The 21,736-nt window shown below is 38.6% G+C and overlaps 1 protein-coding gene across 2 annotated transcripts in view; it reads right to left on the minus strand.

Moving 5' to 3' along the window:
* Window positions 1-1,107: 1,107 nt before the first annotated feature.
* PDZRN4 (PDZ domain containing ring finger 4) overlaps window positions 1,108-21,736 on the minus strand; it is a 352,459-nt gene continuing 331,830 nt past the window's right edge. For both annotated transcript variants that reach the window (XM_013063000.2, XM_004765544.3), the window contains 4 exons: window positions 21,027-21,089; window positions 14,070-14,171; window positions 9,130-9,246; window positions 1,108-5,490 (listed from right to left, as the gene is read on the minus strand). In XM_013063000.2, coding sequence (XP_012918454.2) covers window positions 3,964-5,490; window positions 9,130-9,246; window positions 14,070-14,171; window positions 21,027-21,089 — 1,809 coding nt within the window. In that variant the 3' untranslated portion in view covers window positions 1,108-3,963. The remainder of the gene's footprint in view (window positions 5,491-9,129; window positions 9,247-14,069; window positions 14,172-21,026; window positions 21,090-21,736) is intronic.

Here is a 21,736-nt window from a genome sequence, read left to right on the forward strand (position 1 = left end):
TAGAAGTGAATTAGTCAGAGAACCTGTTGCAGTGTCCTTTATTAAATGAAAATTAATAAAAATATTTAGTAATAATTATGATGCTATTATATTAGTTATATTGCACCAGTTATATTAATGGTTAGTAATAGAAAAAATTGATATTAATAAATAATTATTAATTAATAGAAAATAAATTTAACTAGACTTTAAAGAATATTGGTTTGAAGGAGCATCAAATTATTCATCTACCCCAGGCACATGTTTCCTGAGGTCTGAGTTGGAAGTCCCTCCCTGGAGAGAAGTATGAGATCAGGTGGAAAAACAGGTTGAAGTTAAATTATGGAAGTCCTTAGATAATAGTCTCAGGCACTCAGACTGTATCCCATGCTCAGGAAAAGACTCTCGAAGGTATCTAAGCAAGTGAGCGAAGTGACATTTAGGAGGTCAAGTGTTGCCACCTTATGTAGGATAGATAGGAAAGGACACACAGGGAGACCAGGTAGAGACATGCTGAAGTAATTAGGCACAAAGCAGTGACAGTCCAGCCAAAGGTGTTCTAGGGTACTGAAGAGAGCTTGACACATTTTGAAGAAAAAAATAACACACAGCTTTGTGACTGACCATATATAAGAGAAATTTGAGCAGATTTAGGTGATAAGCATGAAAGAGAAGGTGAACAATGGCGTCCAGCACAGAGCAAAGAATTTGAAGCAGAGAGCAGAAGCTCATTGGAGGGATAAAAGGAATGTGTTTGGGTGGAAGATTTAGACACACCAATAAGACATGGATTAAGTCAGTAGACAGCTGCGGGAGGCTACATTACAGGAGTCCTCCCCCAGCCCGCGTTACATCTTCAGAGAAGGACAATCTGCACAAAAGAAGATAGCCACAATAGCCTTCTTCATGGTATGTCACGAAGAGATACCCATCGAATATGTATTGTTTTCCACCCCCTAGATCAGTCACATGTGGATGCTAACACCAATTTCTGTCACATCGTGAGTATAAAAAGCAATAAAATATGGAATTTCAAAGGTTTGTCCAAGGAAAATATTTTTCTTCTTTACAGTCACATATTTCTTCTGAACTGAAATAAAATATCCCACATATAAGCAATTATTTTTTTTTGCTGAACAACAGATTTATTATTCATTTACTAGAAAAACATGTTTAGCACAAAGATAGGTTACGTAGAAAGATAAAAATGTAACAGTTCCAGATATTCACTGATTTTTGAAAAAGACATTTCTCAACTTGTAGAATGTATAAACACAGACATGAAAAATACCAACATCACATTTTTTAAAAATTGGCAAGAACACTTGGCCTTAATAAAAATAAAATTAAAATGGTAACTTTGGAAACACTGCATTCTGTGAGATGTGTCCATGCTTCTTCTGGAAAAATCTACATGTTGGTTCCAAATCATATTTATCTATAGGAGTAATTTGAATACAGTGAATATTTAAACCCAGCTATGTCAAGAGGATAAACAATAACCACAGCCATTAGGTCAGGAAAGAACTGAGCTTTTAATATAGACATTCTTATGTTTAAAACTCCAGGTGCATTCAGAGTAGTCTTAGTGATTGTATTAATAATGGCTAAAGTCGGAAATGATGAAATTTTCAGTTGCCTTAGATTGCTATTAACATTACTTATCTTAAAATTTCTGAGTCCAGGTTTTTATTGTATGTAATTAAGTTCCATTTTTTTTTTTTTCCATCTCTGTAACAACCCTTAAGGAGATAAGAACTTGGAAAGCTAGAAGAGTAAGGAAAACAGTAACAAAAGGACCAATATGTGGAGAGAGAGATAAATGAATACAATAATTTAATTCAACCAGCATTCATTATTATTCAAATGGCATTTTACAGAGGTTTACAAAGACAGAGTGGGGACACAAGGGCCAAACTCCATGAACTTAAAATCCATGCAGGGAGACATTATATTCTACTTATGTGATTCAAATAACAGAATTAAAAAAAAATGAAGGTAAAACAATACCGCAGGTGCATCCTAGTGCATGCCAAAACGCTGAGAAAATCTGGTGTCATCAAAAGAGGCTCCGAAGAGAAAATGTCTGTGTGATTACACTCTGAGGGAAGTGTAAAATTTGGCACAGGAACCGCAGCAGAAGAATAGTATAAGATAACTAGAGTGGAAACAGGAAGCCAGGAATAAACTCAGAGAAGACCTCCAAAGAAGGACAGGAGACAAAGTGGGCAAGGGAATGAAGGGCCTGGAACATAAGGCCAAGGCATCAGAGTCTGATTCAAAAGGGAATAAGAAGCCACTGTTGGTTTTTAAATAAGAAAGGAGCTTCAGAAATATTCAGATGTTGTGTCTCCAACCATCTCTTGGGTTGAATGAAAATGTGACCAAACTCATGTTTGCATGTACATGGCTGATTTGGCCTTTACTCTGGAGGCACCATGATTGACATACGTGTGGTTCTTATGACGAAGTTAGATTTCAAGAACCTGGTAAGCTCACTTTTTCATAAACTGACATTTAAGGCATTTCTAGTTGACTATGCTGGAAATTCTCAAAAAGATGATTCCCCCAAATTTATTCCCAAATGATGAACCAAAAGAATGCATGTGGTGCTATAGAGTGAATTGTGTCCCCCTAAATCTCATATTTTGAATAAGTTCTAACCTCCAGTGTAATAGTATTTGGAGATGGGGCCTTTGGGAAATATTTAGATTTAGAAGGAGTCAGGAGGGTGGAGCACTTTCAAGGGGTTCAGTGCCCTTATAAGAAGAGACAGTGGACAACTTCCTTTCTATGTCTCTGCCACCTGAAGACAGAGGGAGAGGGTGGTTATCTGCAAGACAGGAACAGAGCCCTCACCAAGTTGCTGAATCTGCCAGCACCTTGATCTTGGACTTCCCAGCCTCCAGAGCTGTAAGACATAAATTCCTGTTGTTTAGGCTACCCAGTCTAGGATATTTTGTTATGGCACCTCAAGTCAACTAATACACTTATGCCATTATAAACATTTCAGACACTTCACTGACCCCTCTCCATGTGCTTCTGTAGATTTTTCCTGGCTTTACCTTTTATGGGTGGCAGGCCAGGGGGTGTTTAGTTAACATCTGTGGGATGCTTTACATATATTATCTAGTTGAATCCTGGTAAGAATATGTAATGCGATGACTTACGGTAAGTATTTCAAGATAGTTTTATTGGAAAAAAGTGATAGAAAATGTACACGTTTTATAATCCACAATTAGGAGTCTTCTAAGGAGTATACATATATAACTAATTTGAGATCTGGTAACCATAGTGGACAATGAAAATAAAACACTCCTTGATAACTTTTCTTAAGGATAATCAATAATTTATTTTTTATCGTCACAATTACCACAATTATCTAGCTACATGACCAATGTCACTACATACCACAGGAAGACTGTCCACCTACACTTCACTGAGACAAAGACAACGGCCATTTATGTGTGAAATGTACAACGGGCTATTAAAAAGAGGTGGTTTTTACGTATAAGACAAGATGTGGCACATGATTTATTAACAGGGTTGATTTTAATACGTCTTATGCCAAGAAGCAAGCATAGAAATGTTTTGGCATTGAGTTGTTTTTAAAGTAGAAAATAAGTAAACTAGAGAAATAAATCCAGATCTTAACTTACAATAGATACATTAAAATAGGAAATTAATTGGCTCCTCAGTATTTCTGTTCAAGCTTTTTTTTTGTTTTCTTTCCTTTTGTTAGTTTTTATATATATATAAATGAGTAATACGAATATATCACAAGTTAAAGAAAGATCTCAGCCAAAAAGAAGGTACCAGCATATGAAAAACAAATGAAAAATTACCCAGGTATTTTTGCTTACAAAAAATTTAAACTATCAAGAGTCACAAAATATATATAAAAATGCCACATTGAACGAGGCAATCATACTCTACCCAAACTGGTAGCACCCTCCTAAAATCAGCTGCATCCCATTCATTCGGTCATACAGTGGTGACTGACAAAAAGGCATTATGCACCCGGGTGCCATCCGGAGACTTGGCCCCGTGGGTCATCAGTTCTTGGATTGTCATCCAGTTGTCCAAAATTTTCTTGTTTCTCTTTTTCATCATCTTCTTGTGACTCAGTTCAAGGATGTTGATCTCCTTCTTGCCCTCGCTGCCGCTCTGGGGGCTCTCCTTAAGACACTCCAAGCGGCTCCGCATCATGAACTCCCGGCGCCGACGCTGCTCTTTGGCGCGAACCAGGTGCTGCTTTCTCTCCTCTTTGCTCCAGTAGCGGCCCATTTTCATCTCGCTCATGGTGTCATCATCCGTCGTCATGCCGCTGCGCTCCTCCTTGATCTTTAAGGCACGTTCCCTCAGAATCCGGTCTCGCACCGGCCTCTTGGTGATGTACCGCGTCCCGTCGCTCCTGATCTTCACCTTCCATTCCATCTTGGGCTCTGAACACTTCTGAGCCTCCTTGCACACGCTCACTAAACTCAGCTGGCTCTGAGCATACTCGACCGCGGACTTCTGCTGAATTAACTGCATGTAGCTTTGATAATGGCGGGCATGGGCTGGGATGTTTGCGTATCTGTAGGAGGAGCTGTGGTAAGGAGAGAGGTAAGGGATGTGCTCGCTGCTGGGTTTCTCCTGCTCAGAGACCTTGCTGCCTTCGGAAATCTTCTCCTGGCCCTCCGCGCTGCAGCCTGCTTCGATGGTTTTGGCTTTGGTGGAGGTCGACTCTTTACTGCTCTGTCCGGAAGACGACGGACTGGCAGCCATTGTGCTTCTCAGGTTTTTCTTATTGGTGAGGTTGATCATTCTGGGAAGGGAGCTGTCAGGGGAACGGTCCACAGTGAGCGGGGTGCTTCTGCAGCTTTCTGCTGTGTTGTAAGCACTAGAACTGTCCTTGTCCGACTTCTCCGGGTGTTCGATGATGTCATCTAGTTTCCCCCGTGGCATATCCATGCTGGTGTTATAATTCCGGAATCCTCCATCGTGCAAAGCCCAGATGTCTCCGTACGGGTCTGTCGCCTTCTGGAGCCTGTGAGCCTGCATGATATTCTGGCACTCCAGTTCAATGTTTCTTAGTTCTTCGTTAAGCAACTGTAGCTCGTGCTCCACTCCCTCTTGTTCCCCTTGATGGCATTCTATTGTGCTGCTCGAGTAATACAGGTCATACTCTCCATGGTTTCGAATCTTGCATTTGAGCTCCAAGAGCTGTCGGAATCTTTCACACTCCTCGTCTGGGTTGCCAAGGCAGTCGGAGTCAATGTACTCGCCAGACACGAAGCTCTCGTTGCACTGAAGCTCAACGCTTCCCAGAGTGTCTTGGCTCTGCCCCAGCTCTCTTGTGCTCTTCAAAGATGTGCTGTTGGGATCCTCGGCTGCGTTCTCCTGCTCTGAGCTCTCATCATTCCGCAAGCTTTCATCCGTGCGCCCTACCCCGCTGTCCTTCTCATGGTTGTTGGAGGACGATGTTGCCGTGTCTGTTGTGCCTTCTTCTTCTTCTTGTTTTTTTGGCTGAGAAAATAAAGTGGAGAGATCAAACAAAACGTGTTATTAAAAAAAAAAAAACACAGGTTGTTGCAAAACTTGCTTGTAAAAAATGATGCTTCTTGGCAAAGGTATGGTTCCTAGAAAGCTGTTCCAATTTTAGTACCCTTAACCATTTTAGAAATAAAGACAATTTGCTCAAGGCAGCTTTTTATGAACTGAAATAAAGAAAACCAAAACTGCTTAGAGACTTGACTTGGGGATAAATAAAGTAGGCCACATTTTAGTAAATGATTCTTACGTTAAGGTTCTCTCCTACTTGGGAAACTGGCATGAAGTTGTGTAAATGAGGTGACTGTGTGAGTCTCTGAGGTGGTAACACAGAAAAGAATGAGTGAGACAGGTGGTCTAAATGGTCTTCTGCAGTGTGGAGGCCTGGAGTTCTGAAGCCAAGTCACCTTATTATGAGGATTTTTTCCCTGAACTTCAAGCTCAGAAGAAACTTCTCTGATCTATGACACACTGGTTATGGTAAGCTAGAAAGCACAGTATCGCAGGGATAGGTTAGTACTGAAGCCTCGGTCCTTCTCTCTATCGATGAGGAACTTTAAGCCCAGATGGAATCAGTTTATGAGTGACTCAGAAAGAGGTAGAAAAGGCCAGTGCCCTGCCCCAGAATCAGGATTTCTTGTATGTCCAGGACGCCATATTCCTGCATAGGTACCCTGAACCTCAGTGCCTCTCCAAATCACATTACTCAAAAGCAACAAAATCATCTCAGGACTGCTTTGGGTTACTTAAAAGTATTTTTCTACTCTCTACTACTTTCTTTTCTACTTTCTACTTGGAACTTCCTTCAGATGTGAATTTTATTCTACTCAGAGTTAAGTGGCAGTTCTCATGAAAATTGGAGAAGCACTGATTGCCAGACATGGGCATTGTATCACAAAAATATATTTTTGACATATTTGTGAATACGCACTCATATGTACACTTTATTTCTTGATAGTTTGTAGCTTTCATGTAGAACAAATCACTGTTGCTATCCTAAGAGGATGCTTATGTAATTCTTCTCTGTGAAGAGGGTAAAATTATTTTTTCCTCCATCATGTATCATATATATAAGTCTACATGGCAGTTTCTACATTGTATTTCCTTTATACGTAAACTTACCATTTTACATAAATATTTCCCTCTAGAAGGTGTAATTACACAATTAAATATAATTAAGTCTGTTGGTGTTAAAAAAGGACAGAAAGCATGAGAAAAGGTATTCAAAAACAGGCATGAAAGAGTCTATCAAGAAAATTGCTTTATTTTCTCCCACAGAAAGCAGAACAAAACATCACATGAACTGCAGAGGAGAGAACATGACCATGTATAATGTTATTTAAGGATTCCCAGTCTTTCCCTAAAATAGTTTTCCTCATTTTTTGAAAATATGTTGAGATTTTAAATGTCATATTGATAAAAAATAATATTCTAAATAAGTAACTGTGATTAACAGTGGAGCACTTGAAATATCTGTATGGTCCTTGCTTATAAGCTGACAATAGAAATCTGATGTGGTGACAGTCACACATACCATAGCCCCTGCAGAGGATGTTATTGATATTGGACATCTGAGTGGATACACCACATTATTTACACTTGTATTTTTTCATATCTTCAATGAGTTTAAAAATATAAAAAACCTAGTTTTGGGGTTTTTTTTTAGTCTTTTTATGTGGAGTGCCAAGGATACAGACAAATTATGCCAGGGGAGGTGTTCCACAATGTGTCAACAGCAACCCTAACATCAAGGATAGTATAGGAAGCGAAACTTTCATGTGTATATGGATTTTAGTTTTGAAGTACAGATATACGTTTTGTTTTTTTAATCAAATTCCCTTTTCTTTAGTCACTGGTTTATAAGCAGTATGAAAATAAAAAAAGCATTTTCCATTCCCAAACCTAGACTTCCTAGTTTCTAATATAATGCCCCTCTCTCATTTGTCCTTTCCCTATGGAATTATTATGGTGACAGGCAATGCTTCTACCAAGATATTTCTCATGTAGTATTATTGTTTATAAGGGTACAGACTTTTAAAGGTTTCTGTCCTTCTTATCATTTTTCAGTCTCATGCCGAAGAAAAATTTCCACACAATGAAAATCTAACCTCAGGGACATCTAGTGTTACCTCAAAAGACCTAGAATTTGTATTACGTCTGATGAGTAGGCAGCATTTGACACCATATCACTTCACCTGGACAGGATTTCTCCCTTCTTTCTTTATTCCAACATCCCCCTGTCAATTCTGTATCAGGTCACATTTTGTATCTAAGAGAGAAAAAGCCTGAAGCAAGGACTTTTTTGTTTGTAACCAGCAGCTGCCACGAAAAAAATATCTTTATTTGTGGCCAGCGTTGAAGTCATACATAAAAATTCCATCTGTCTTACCTATATTGAAAAGCAATCACCACAATGGCAGCACTGCACATGAGCATGAACTACTGTTTGTGAACTGGCCAATGAGTGTCCGTGCTCAGCCCAGAGTAGAGCACACATGGCTTTGACACCGAGTCTGCGACGTAACGATTTATTTAATATACGGGCCTGTGCCCATACACACACGCATCCATCTCTGTTATGGAAAGCTAACATGGCCATATATTCCATCATGCAGCTTGGTAAAGTGATCGGATGTTTGTGCTTCATGTCCCTAAGTGTAACTGTCCAGGATTTTTAAAAAACTATTAAAAAAAAAACACAACAAACACCCAAAAAACTATCCTTTAGAATGTGTTAAGAATTCATTTTGAGACCAGGGTGATAAGGATAATGAATGATAATCCATAAACTGACAGCAGAAGCGTTCATGAAATTATACCAGGCAGATGATTGACATGAACGCAACATAAAAAATCTCAGATACTCTGATCTTGTTTTTATCCCATAGGAACAACGACAATCACAAAAGAGTTCCAAGACTCAGTCCGCTACAGGCCCCTCTGTAACCTTTCACCAGCAGTGAATTAATTAAGAACAGAAACTTTGCTCATTTTAATTTGTATGCTCAGGATCAAGTATGGTGCTTGGGACACATGAGGAGCTCAGCATTTTTGGTTGAATGATTATGTGACCCTAAGGCGAGATGATATCAATGATCTCAAATAGTGCGACTCCTGTCGAGAAATACGTAGGTAGGGCCATGATACCACAAACATAAATGAGATTGATGGCTTACATCATGTCATCATCGTCTTATACTTGCCTAACTATTCAAATAGACACATTAATATTTTAAATTATAAAATTAGTTTTGGGGAGAAGGGGTAGCTCATGAAATATAGTTTCTCTCTGGCTGGCATATTGAAAAGCAATGCATATTTTTGCTGTTAAATTTCTGAATGAGGTCGAACAGTGCCCAGGTCAACATGTGAATCTTGCTGTACTCTGGCATGGTCCCTAAGCTTTCCAAGCTAGAAAGACCTTAATAGAAAAACACTGTTTTTATTCTCTCTGCTTCATTTGAGATGCCCATCTGCTCTAGAAAAGTTACCATTACAGAGGTGTTTGATCAAACCCTTTGATTTTGTTTTTACTCCATTTATGGTTCTATATTAAGAAAAAAAAAAAAAAACTAGCAACATTTCAACTGATGTAGGTCAAGTCGTTGGCCCTACCTGCTCCACCTCGTTGGCCGTGCCCTGCATCGCTTCATTATGCTGTTCTTCCAGCATCTCTAAGTTTAACTCCTCTAAGAATTCATTCCTTTCATCTTCCAACCAGCCTTCATCCAACTGCAAAAGAATACATTAGTACATTACATTAGGTTAGTGGGAGCTCATGCTAAAAGAGGGTAAACTTAAATGGCGATGCCTGACCAGTTCCTTTTATCATAATGATTCTCTTCAGAATACCAGCCTCTGGTAGGTTCACCTCTCAGAAGGGAGAAAAGGTGATTAAAAAAAAAAAATTGGACTCAGATGCCTTTTAAAATCCTTTCCTGAAACAGAGCTACAGATTTTCTCTCATAACCAAGTAGATCTCACAGCACAGAACATTACCGTCTTTCAGAATATATGAAAAGCATATTGCATAATCCACAGCTGTCACGCTCATTACCTCCAACAGTGCCCGTATTAAAGCACTGCAAAGGTACTAATAGGGCCATGAGACAATTGGGCTTTTTTCCTTAACAACAACCCCCAATGAGACCGCATACAAAGTGTTCCCCACCCCCAGAACACACTGATGCTACCCTCATCCTGCTTTTTTATCTTTAGGCAGATGGCTTCCAAGTTAACAAGATGGCTGCATGCCACAAACACAGACATTTATTTGATCTGGGGGGAGGAACAGAAAAATTCTAAAATATTCTTCTCAAAAAAAAAAAAAAAGGTGAGGCTATGCCATGTCTATTTTGATTCATTTTTCAGGTCGAATTGCTACACACACACACACACACACACACACATATATATATAGCAATTGCTATATATATATGTGTGTGTGTGTGTATATATATCTATCTCTGAAACATTGCATCTAAGGGGAGTGGAGCAGTGTGGAGCAGCAGGGTTTTGTTTGTAGGCTCAGGATCCAAGTATTCTGGTGGGAGTCTTACACAAATTAAACTGAATAAATCCTTTCGGCTTCTCAATACAAAGTGAAGTGGGAAACCTTGCTCAAATGATGAGTGTTGACAGTCAATACAGATAATTTGCCTCAAAGTGGATTTCTGGAGTTGGATTACATAAATTAGCTGTCTATGCTGATTAAATTAACTGAATTACGGTCCATGTTCTGTTTTACTCTGTGTTAAAAGAAACAGCAGCTTTCTAATGAGCCGAAATTGACAATATAGTTGACCCTTGAACAACAGGGGTTTGAGCTGTGTGGGTGCACTTACATGTGGATTTTTTTTTTTAATACAGTACAGTACTCTAAATCTCTTTTTTCTTCCTTATGTTTTTCTTTTTCTTTTTTTTTAAAGATTTTATTTATTTGACAGAGAGAGATCACAGGTAGGTAGAGAGGCTGGCAGAGAGAGAGAGAGAGAGAGAGAGAGAGGGAAGCAGGCTCCCTGCTGAGCAGAGAGCCTGATGTGGGACTCGATCCCAGGACCCTGAGATCATGACCTGAGCCGAAGGCAGCGGCTTAACCCACTGAGCCACCCAGGCGCCCCTTCCTTATGTTTTTCTTAATAACATTTTCTGTTCTCTAGCTTACTAGGCTGTAAGAATAGTATATAATACATGTGACATATAAAAATATGTTACTGGAGTGTTTATGTTATTCGTAAGAATTCCAATCAACACTAGGCTATTAGCAGTTATGTTTTGGGGGAGTCAGAAGTTACAGGCCAATTTCTGACTGGGTGGGGGTTTTGGCTCTCTAAATCCCTGCATTGCTCAAGGCTCAGCTGTAGTTTGAGGGATTTTCACTACCCAACAATGGCAAAATGAGCTCTTAAGGGTAAATGAAACTGTAACACTTGAAAAGAAAACAAACTCTGAGAGGACATTAAGTTGCACTGGAAAATGCATTAGCACATATGCTTCATATTCCTTACTATGAAGGTAGTTGTGAGTTTCTTGATACTTATTACAGGCTTCCTAGAATTTAAATTACTCAAATTTTACTGAGGCCAAAGTGCTGACACATTTACTCATCCTCATTTATCTTAATGTAGCCTGAATAACCAAGTTCTACCTCACTGACTTTGATATGCAGATGAACTATGAAAATTAAGCTGACTAAAAATTCAAATTCAGTTTATAATTGTCTAAGTTTTACATCCTCTTTTTTCTTTAAGATTTTATTTATTTATTTGACTCAGAAAGAGACTGCATGCAAGCAAGCACAAGCAGGGAGAGCTGCAGAGGGAGAGTGAGAAGTAGGCTCCCGCTGAGCAGGGAGCCTGATTTGGGGCTGGAGCCCAGGACCCTGAGATCATGACCTAAGCTGAAGGCAGAGGCTTAACCCACTGAGCTACCCAGGTGCACCAGTTTTACATTCTTTAATCCCTTGTAAATTTTATGAAGCCCAAAACTCCAGACTCCAAAAGAAATTATGTAGAACTACAAATGTTACTTTTTATAAGCACACCAAGGGATTTTTCTTTAATCAGGTCAAAACAAAATATTTGCTTGCACAGAGCTAGTAAATAATGGAACAGAGTCTTTTGAAATTCAAATGAAGGGGTGGGAAAGATAAGGAGAACAAACTGTAGAAATTAATGATTCCCTATAACTCTTTTCTTATTAGCTAATCCCACAGACCCTTGGGTGTTAGCTATAGTCAGCACACATCTATTTTGACAAGTCTTTTGGCTGGAGGTATACATAGCACAGTGAGTGAGTCACCTCCTTTCCCTCTTGTATTTCCCTTTCCACCGAAACAAGCATTCATGGTAGTCAGAGTTTCAGACTCCGCCACAGGCGGACCTTTCCCTGGAGCTGTGCCTGCAGGAAAAGGGGGCTCTCTTTATGAAACTGGGATCTGTCTGCTCAGCAGTGGAACACACGCGCCATTTCAGAGAAAGGAACTATCTGCATTGTCTCTGGAGTATGTTTACAAGTTCTTATGAGAGCCCTCTCTGTCCCAGTGTCCCAAGGGGAAGAGGACAGAATAGCAATATCTTTAATGGTCTAAGGAAGAAAATGAAAGAAAGTTGACAGGGAATGAAAGAAATGAGTTATTTAAAAATATTGCGTGATGTATAAGACTGCCCCCAGCAAATCTGTAGATCATTTTCAAGAATGTAGAGAGTATCTGAAATATTAAGAAAAGAAAAAGCCTAGAAAAAGTGCACAAGAAACTTCCACACTTTCACAAGTAAAATTCATTTGCAAAAAATACCATAATAAGATACATTAAAATTGATAAAAAAAATATAGGTGATATAAAGGCAAGGTTTTCTTGGATTTTTTTCTTGCCATTTTATAGCATGTACTGCTGAAATTACATTTTAAAAATATGGTGTGAAGATCCATTTTCTTTCTTTCTTTTTCTCGAAATCTGATTTTCTAAATGCAGTTAGCTTTCTTCCAGTGTCATGAGGCTTCTTTAGGATCAAGGGGCTGAAGCAGATCTTGATTTTGACAGGACAAAGTATCCTGCAGTCAGACAGCCATCTTTTCTCAACTGTGGAGAGGAAGTCCTGTTTGGAAATTCATCTTCCAACATTGATTCTGTTAGGTCAGGAGTGTAGTCAGATATTTGAAAATGCCACCAGTTCTACCAAGCATATGTATTCTATTAATGATTAACAGGATCTAGTCTTACATCATGAATTTTGATTCTTTCCACAGTCTGTTATAACCGTTCTGTGGCATAGTTTCAGGAAATGCTTTAATTCTAAATTAATGAGGTTCTCTAGAAGTTACATGGAAAGGGCAAGGGAAACCATATTATGACATTGAAATACCTTTTCTCTAACAGGGAGAACCCCTGAGTTCTCTTCGGTTTACCATGCATTTCACTAACATTATGTTTAGCCCCTTTATTTTGTTCTTTTTCAAGAAAATGGGATCAGTGAGACTAAGTGGTTTGCACAACTTCCACATAATTAGTGAACTTTCATACATTTTCTGTATTGTTACATTCACTCCTAAACAGGCAGTCCAGCCAGGCGTGTAGGCTCTCTCCCACTCCCGAGACCGCAGGTGTATAACTGTACTCTGCCTTGGGCTATAGCAGACTTTATGGGATCCATTTAGAATGGTCAAGGGCATAAAGGGAATATATGCGGAAAGGGTGATCTTTTATAACCACTATATTCAAGTCAGGATTTAGTCTGACACTGAAATACACTTCCTCAATGTAATTTATAGATAGTATGCAGTTACTGAGTTTGAAAAATATCAGATCAATAACCTGGGAGACAAATGGTGATATAAGCAACTTCACTCAAACGACTGACAGATGGAGAGAATGGTGACAACGTGCTGTCCTTTCCGCATTGCGGTGGGTTATAAAAAGCATATAAATAGAAGGACCCATAGCACTTTTCTTCCACCATTACCTTTCCTTTACTTTCATGACATCCCCCACTGTTAAAGATAAAAAACAATTCCTCCAGAAGCTATCCACTTGTTTTTGACTGGACAGATGTTTTTGTCACACTACACTTGGGAAAAATTCCTTCATTATACTTGGAACTACCCCATGCTACGTGGGTCACTTTATTTGATAAAGTTCTTCTACAAAGATTTAACTTGATAGTTGGATACGCTAATGCTTCTCTCGTTAGAGAGTCTTTCAAGATACCTTAATATGCCAATTAAGTATTTTTAGATAGAGACCTAAAGCAAGGATCCAGACAGAATTTAGAATCATGTGAAGTGAACCATTTTTCATTTACGAATTCATTCAAATAACTTGCAAGTGGAAGGAGAGCATAATGGTTCCATCTTGTGTACCTTTTTCCTTCCTTCTCCTTTTTTTTTTTTTTTTTTTCTCAAAAAGATAAGTTGATGAGGTTGGTAAGTTAGGAAAGATGACTCTTAAATATGTTTTGCATACTTGGTTATACCAATAGCCATAGTACTGAGTCGATATAGAACAGCAAATAATGGATGCCAAGTTCAGTCTCAAGATTTCTGACGTCCGCTCTGACCTGAATCTCTGGCCTTGCGACGAGCAGCACGATTCTCTTGCACTCATCGCTAGACAGCAACGCCACTGCCTCTTCTCGATTCTGGACATCTTCCCCATTTATCTAGAAAACAAATGGAAGTGGCACATTAGTTTCCATTTCCACAATGCTGCACACAATAAATGGCAAATATCAGCTCATTTGTGGTGAATGTATGGACAATGAAACTCACACAATGGGCTCATCTTCAGCCCCTCCGTGGTAAGTGCCTTCACTCAATTATGCGCTTACAGTAAGAGCCATATCGATCCCTGAAGGATGGCGGACATCAGAGGAAGCAGTTATGTTCATAAATGTCCAACCTGCGCCCTGGCAACATACATCTAGCAACACAATTAACCAGCCCCTGACAGGTGACGTTCATCTTTCTCCGCTCAGAGTAATGGAAGTGTCACTCTGAGATAATAGTGCTGGGGGAAGCAGGACTGGCAATCCCACATCTGAAATCCGTCATCCTGCACGTCTGCTATGAGCCAATTAGAGAGCTGCGGTATTATCTCTCACCAGGCAGGGCTCCCAGGCCACTGCTGATTGCATTTTCATTTAATCATCTCATATTTGTGTGGGTCTGACTCAGTTGCCCCAATCACTCTCGGGATATCTTTCAGGGCTTCACTAATCAAAAGAAAGACAGTTCATCGGTAACGTCCATATCAATACTCCAGTTCTTTCTAAGATTTGTCCATTTCCTCAAACAACAAAACTAATGAAATATCTTATGGCTCATCTCGTAAGTGAACTTAGGTTAAAAAATAAAACACAGAGGAAAAATGGCTTTTTGCAAGAAACCAAGCTTGAGTAAACTTTTGATTAAAAAGACTCTGCTGGAATTTGAAATATAGCTTTTGTCCTTTTTCTAAATTCTACAGACAGAGAAAATAAGGTTTCTGAAGTTTGTATTTCAAGCTACATTTTCATGTTCAAATTATTTAGCTCTGAGTTAACTTCTTTCTTTGGATATTTTATATTTATTTATATTATTGATTGTTCAAATCCACAGGGACGGTGAAGGTTTTGATCATAGTACAGAATCAAAATGTGCAGAAAGAAGTTTCAATTCAAGAGGTCAAGTAATTATGCCTAAAATAAATATTAATTATTTCAATAAATTAAATAGAAAAGGCTGCTATACTGACCAATTTTTTAATAATTAACATCTTTCATTAAGCATTTTTGCTGGAATGGATGAATTAGACTGCTGAGATTTTATTTTATTTTTTTTTCTTGTGGATCTTTGGGATTTTGGCTGATGCACGAGGGCAGATAAAATTATTGAAATAAGCCCAGGTATCTTAACTCTGGACCACAATAAATGATCCTTAATCCTGGACTCTTATCACACATATGGAGCACAAAGAAAGCAGACAATACGTAATAGTCAAAGGGAGGGGGGCAACATACAAACGTGTATTTTCTTACTCTGATCAAATAAGTATTGCCTTTATTTTTCACTTATATATGTAGACAGGAAATTCAGATTTTACAAGTTTCAAGTGCACTTCCTCTTTTGGCAACTCACAATAAAATTAATCAAATTAGAAAACAGAAGCTATGATTCCAAAATGGGAACTAATGACGGGAAAGGGAATTTTGTGGTTTTTCTAAAATATACATCTGAAAAGCTATTTCTATGCTGAATCCAAGGCTTTTTCTCAAATAAAGATAAATTGGCCATGGTGGATTCTACTACACCTCCCCAGTCCCCAGTGAAGTGTACTTTGAAAATAAGGACTTGAAAATGTTTACTTTCTTTGAGCTTTGGGGGCTTATGTCCATTTCATAGTAATTCTTAATAGTATATCTGCAGTGAATCTATTTGTTCATTCATTATGGACCTAATCGTCCATCCTTCCTCCATCACCAGGCATGTTGGATCCTGGGGAGATAGAGTTGGGTGCTCTCAGACAGCTTCTCTTCACCTTTTATGTGCAAAATCTAATGCTCCCTGCTTTTTTCATTCAAGTATATTCATATAAATTCTTCATCTACATTTCACTTACCATTAACCTAAATACTCTTCATTCATGTTTACTTAACGTTATTATTATGTTTCCTATATTAAAGTGCAGGTAATATGGGGCGCCTGGGTGGCTCAGTGGGTTAAAAAGCCTCTGCCTTCGGATCAGGTCATGATCTCAGGGTCCTGGGATCAAGCCCCGCATCAGGCTCTCTGCTCAGCGGGGAGCCTGCATCCCCCTCTCTCTGCCTGCCTCTCTGGCTACTTGTGATCTCTGTGAAGTAAATAAATAAAATCTTTGAAAAAAAAAAAGTGCAGGTAATAGTGCCTTTCTCAGAGTGTTCTTGTAAGGGTTAAATGAGTTAATTTATCTCTAGGGTTTAACCAAGGGCCCAGTATCCAGGAAGAGCTCTGGGTTGGCACATGGTACCGTTGATATTTTTGTTGTTGTTATTTCTTATGACTATGACTACTACTGTAATTATTTATGTTCATATTTTAATCCTCAGTAAAGATTCTTTTCTTCTAAATAAAGCAAATACAGTAAAATTCACGCACAAGAATTAAATCCACGGTAGCAAACATCTTTCTACTTTAAAAGACATCTCTCTCATATATATTTTTAACTCCTAGAGAACCACCAAGAAACAATATGGTGTGTTTGATTTGCAGTCTCCATAGAGTTGGTATTTGTCTCTCTCTGTGAACTCCGCATGACCAGAGCTATGGTCTTCAGTCCCAATGTTATGTCCTTGTTCCTGGAAGGACAGATCCCATGTTATAGAAACACATTTCCAGTCAGAATCCTATGTGAACGTGAAAGGAAATGAATTTGCCACAGAAATCTGGGTTTAAAATGTAATTTATTATTTCTTTTTCAAAATAAAGGCCACTTTAGCCAACTGGCTGGTAGATCCTATTGAACTCAAGACATTAGTTTGATATCCAGAGTGATAATGGGGCAAGAAATGCAGCCCTGGGTCTCAGCAAAGAATGAAAAGGTCTGAGGAATGGAATCAGATAGAGCTTTCAACCTTCATTTGCTCTTGTTCCTGAAGGATGGCTCATACTGCAGGATTGCTGGTGGGGAAGAGGTTTGCTGTGCCTGAAAACACCAGGCAGACATAAAGGTGAAGGACTCAGAATCACATGGAGGAGATAAATGATAAACCGCATCGCCACGGTTTAATGGAAGGCTTTCATTTTAAGAAAAGAGAGGGAAAGAGAACCAGGAGAAAGGCAACATACAACTTTTGTCGTAAATGAGGGAAAACTGCGCCAGAGAATATGTCTTGTCTCATTTTCTGTGCATGGCCGTATGTAAATATTGATTTCAAAGCAGATACTGCTTTGTCTTAGAAGAGATTTGTGGCATTACAAAGATAAATCACCCAAAATCTCACTTTAGGCCCAATCTCCTGTATGTGCATATGAGTGCATATATACATGTGTGCGTGTGTGCGCACAAATTGTGCTGGACCCTAAAAGCCTAGAAATGGTTTAATATAGCTTTTTTTGCATGAATATGCCATTTTTTTAGGTTTCTTATATTGATGTTCCAGAAGTGGGGGGCAACTAAAATTCTTGGCAACTGACCATCTATGGAATTTATTTGAAAATGCAGGAGCCTAAAGGCAAAAGAGGCATGATGTACTTTAAGTGTGCTTATATTTTAGTGTGGAAGGAAGGTGAATAACATACAGAGATATAGAGGTGGACAGAACAGAAATGGGAGGAAAACAGTTATCTAAAGGGCAGAAAAGAAAAGCATTGGAACAAAAGCTCGGGATAAGCTTATGCATAGGGCAGAGATAGAGAGAGAAAGCTCAGTTGGAATCTTATTGCCCCACTGCTTGAGTTTTTGCAGGGTTTTGTCAGGGAGGGAGTAATCCTTAGGAACATGACCGACTTTTTTGGCAAACATGAGATTAGGTTGCTGACATAGAATACTGTACGCTTACTGTCCCAAGGAGGAAGTGAGGATATAGCCCTCTGATTATGGAGGTATGTGGTCTTTAGTTCCTCCTCTGTGGGGCTCAGAAAAGCCCGTCTTCACTCAGCATTGCAATTTTGTGAGAGGACTTCACCATATGAATTCCTGAGGCTACATCTGATACCACAAGCTTGTGGCAATGGCACAGCACACAGAACTGTCAAGTGCTTGCAGGGAAAAAAGCATGGGAGAGTTAAAACTTGTTCTCATGAAACCGGGTCATGGTTTTTCTTCTGTACAATCCCTACCTTGGGCCAATCTTGCGTGAGTACCTGTGTGTGGGTGGTGTCCCTAGGTGAGGTCATTTAATAGACCCGCGATGTACTACCTTTAGAAAATTTTAGCTACGCCATGAGGACAGGACCATAGGAGTACTCTCCTTAGGTCATCATGAACAGGAAATTAAAACCACAATAGCTCTAAAGAGATTCATTTAAATAAAAGCCAGCCAGGAAACTCCAAGGATAAGAAGTAAATCCTCTCTTTCTCCCCCTCTCATCTCCCTGCGACAGGAGTCATTAATTGTTCATTACAGAGTATCCCATAATCTCCTCATCAGCCATATGGGAGCTATTTGTCTGTGGGTACAATTTTGTCACAGTTTTATTTAATATAATTTCACCATCACCCTTAAGACTCTTTGTTTCCTATGTGTGCAAATAGACTTGAATTCTAGGCTTTTTAATGTGACATGTATTTGTTCATTAAATGTGACATATTTGTCACTGAATATAAAGTAATCAGGCAGACAACAGCATTTTGTCAATCCTGCTGTTGTTTCTTCAGTGAACAACTCCATTAAGGAATGCCTTATTATCCAGCAAATATTTTATCTGAAAACTTTATCTGCCTCTAATATAGCCAAAAATAAGGAAGCCTCAAAACATATAACATGTATATATGACAATACAATCGCTTTACTTCTATCTACCTCTACTCATAGAATGAATAGATGCAATTTTAACGACTGTATTTGTAGATCTAGCTTATGAGAAAGTGGTTAGCTGGAAATCAGCAAAGGACCCAGGGAGGTTGCTGGAGAAGGTGTCATATGTGGAGAGTAGATGCTGAGAGAAGACGTGACTGCTGGAAGCAGCAAGAGAAAAATGACCAAAAAAATATATATATATATATGTAACACATTAGAAAATGTGGCCAACCATGATGATTTCATATTGTGGCACAAAGTCTTCCAGATGTTTTAATGATTGAGTATTTATTGTTATTATAGCATCCTGTAATGATTGCTGGGCACAATATGACCTTGAGCATCATGAGAAGATTATATTCTTTTCAATTGAGTATATTCAACTGTAGATGTTAACAAGGTGAACGATACATTTATAATTGTTTCCAAGTCAAAATAATAATGATAAAATATGTTTGAAGCTTTCTTTATCTAGATGGTACACAAAAATGGTACCCTTGTTTTTTAATGAGGCTACATCAGTAAAGCTTTACTGCAGATTGTATTCATTTATCCTATCACTCTGTCCGTTGAATACCTGTTTCATTCATTCGTGATTGAGAAAAACATTGAAAACCTGGTAGCAAACAAGACTATGCCTTGGTTTCCTGATTCACTTTCTCTTGCCCTGATAGAGCCTGTGACATAGTCCATTCTGTTTAACTATAGGTCACCACTTAAGGAACTATAGGAATACAAGTTATATTCTTGAAGTTTTCTAAAAATTTGTAGGGCCATGAATGACCACAAATCAAACTTTTATTCCTTCCTAACTGGAGTCTTAGGAGCTGTTCCTTGATGAAAAACGAGTTCTGCAGCATCTAGCTAGAGAGGAGCAAGGGTATGCAGTAGAGGTGTGAATCAGTGAGTGGAGCCCTGAAGAAAGGGAAGAGGAGAAGGCTGGGCAGGATAACGCAGGGTCCCAGGCAGTGCACCACGCGTGGCCATGACAGCGCCCCCTGCATTGTCTTCTCTGTGTGGGCAGCTGTCTTTCTAATTGCACCGGGAGTGCCCCAATCCCAGGATGGCATCTCGTCTGTTTTCGAAGTCCTGGTTCTAGGCAGAGTGTTGAATCTATTGTTAAAATGCAAAGCAACATTCGTCAAACATTCACATCTAGGAAGGAGAAGTGGGAGCTGTAGGTTCATCATACGGTCTAAAAGTTATGCAGAGTGTTTACATGGTTGATAACTTCTTCAGTTTTTCTTGTGAGTCATCTTCTCAGCTTTGTAGTTGTATGATCAGCAGTAAACTCAGCCTCGGCTCTAAATTTGGGTTAATCTGGACACACAAGTTGGGGAGCTGTGTGTCTTTCTGCAGCACTCTGTATGGGAAAGGACTCAGAGGAGAGAGAGAGGGTCGAGGCGGTACAGGAGACAAACTCTGGCATTCAAAGTCATTTCTAATTTGGCCTGGAATTCTTTCCAGCTCCACAATCCCCCTTATGTTCCATTTATCATCTTGCTCATTAAACTGAAATTTTGTCAATCTCTACATTTTCACATAAATCAAATTTCTTCAGACTTCTAGACTTTCAGGTCCTCATAGAACACAGGAATATACCTAATTTATTCTGGAAAAGGCAGCAGAAACTGGTGGTGGTGTTGCTCTTACTACTAGAAGTTAATGTTTGTTACTTACATTGCAGTGTGCTAAGCCCTCCAGAGGTATACTCACATTTAACCTTTGCAACAATATGTCTTATTATTACCATTTTTTAAGATGAGGAAACTGGTTTAGGATGAGGAGTAAAGTAAGAGGTGGAGCTGGGAGGTGAAGCCGAGTAATCCAAGTCCAGAGATTATATCTTAATTACTAATTATTAGCCAATAATTCTTAATAAATAGTATCATCTTTACTTAAAATTTTTTTAAACAATAGCTGTTTGTTTTGTGGATGCCATTATCTAGAAAAGACAAATTGTTTTCTCTAACATTTTATAAAAAACTAAATAAAATTGAAACTATTGAACAAATGGTAGGAAATAACCATGTCACATACTTGCAAAATTCGATCTCCTTCTCGAATTCGGCCGTCTTTGGCAGCAATGCTATTCGGATCTACCTGTAATGGAGAAAACACACATCTTCAACTGGCTATGCAATACTCCCCCAGGAACTTAAAAATATCACTTAAAAAATATTTTTAGTAACCTGGTTAAAAATTCTCTACTGATTTATAGAAGGCATGCCAAAGTTTTCTGTTAAAAATCACTGATTCAAAAAAATGTAAGTGGACTATTTTAGATTAATAATAAAAAAGTTAGAGAGAACTACAGCAGAATTTAATTTGAAAATGATTTTTCTCTCTCTCCCTCCCTTTTTCTCTTCTCTTTCTTTCATTCTTTTTGCTCTTTTCTTCTTCTTCTTCTTCTTCTTTTTTTTTAAACATCTGGTTCACTCATTTCTGTATCCAAACTGTCAGACATGGTCCTCAGCTGACACGATCTTCCAGCAGATGTTAATTCTAGGATTCTCTGAACCCAGGAAATTTTCTTTCTACTAGGGTGATCTTTAAATTCTGGTTTAGCTGTTTTAGAAAAGCTGAGAGCTATACTGTAAGTCCATTTTATTAAAGAAATTTCTGTCTCATGAACACATTAATTTATAAAGATATTTATAATTGATGTTGCTTAAAAAATCTTAAAAAAGTGTTACCTATGTTGATCACTACTAGATTCTAAATTATAGGGTGATGTGTATTAACTATAA

The sequence above is a fragment of the Mustela putorius genome, unplaced genomic scaffold, assembly GCF_011764305.1.
Source record: "Mustela putorius furo isolate JIRA1106 unplaced genomic scaffold, ASM1176430v1.1 tig00537227_pilon_pilon_pilon, whole genome shotgun sequence".
Classification (NCBI taxonomy): domain Eukaryota; kingdom Metazoa; phylum Chordata; class Mammalia; order Carnivora; family Mustelidae; genus Mustela; species Mustela putorius.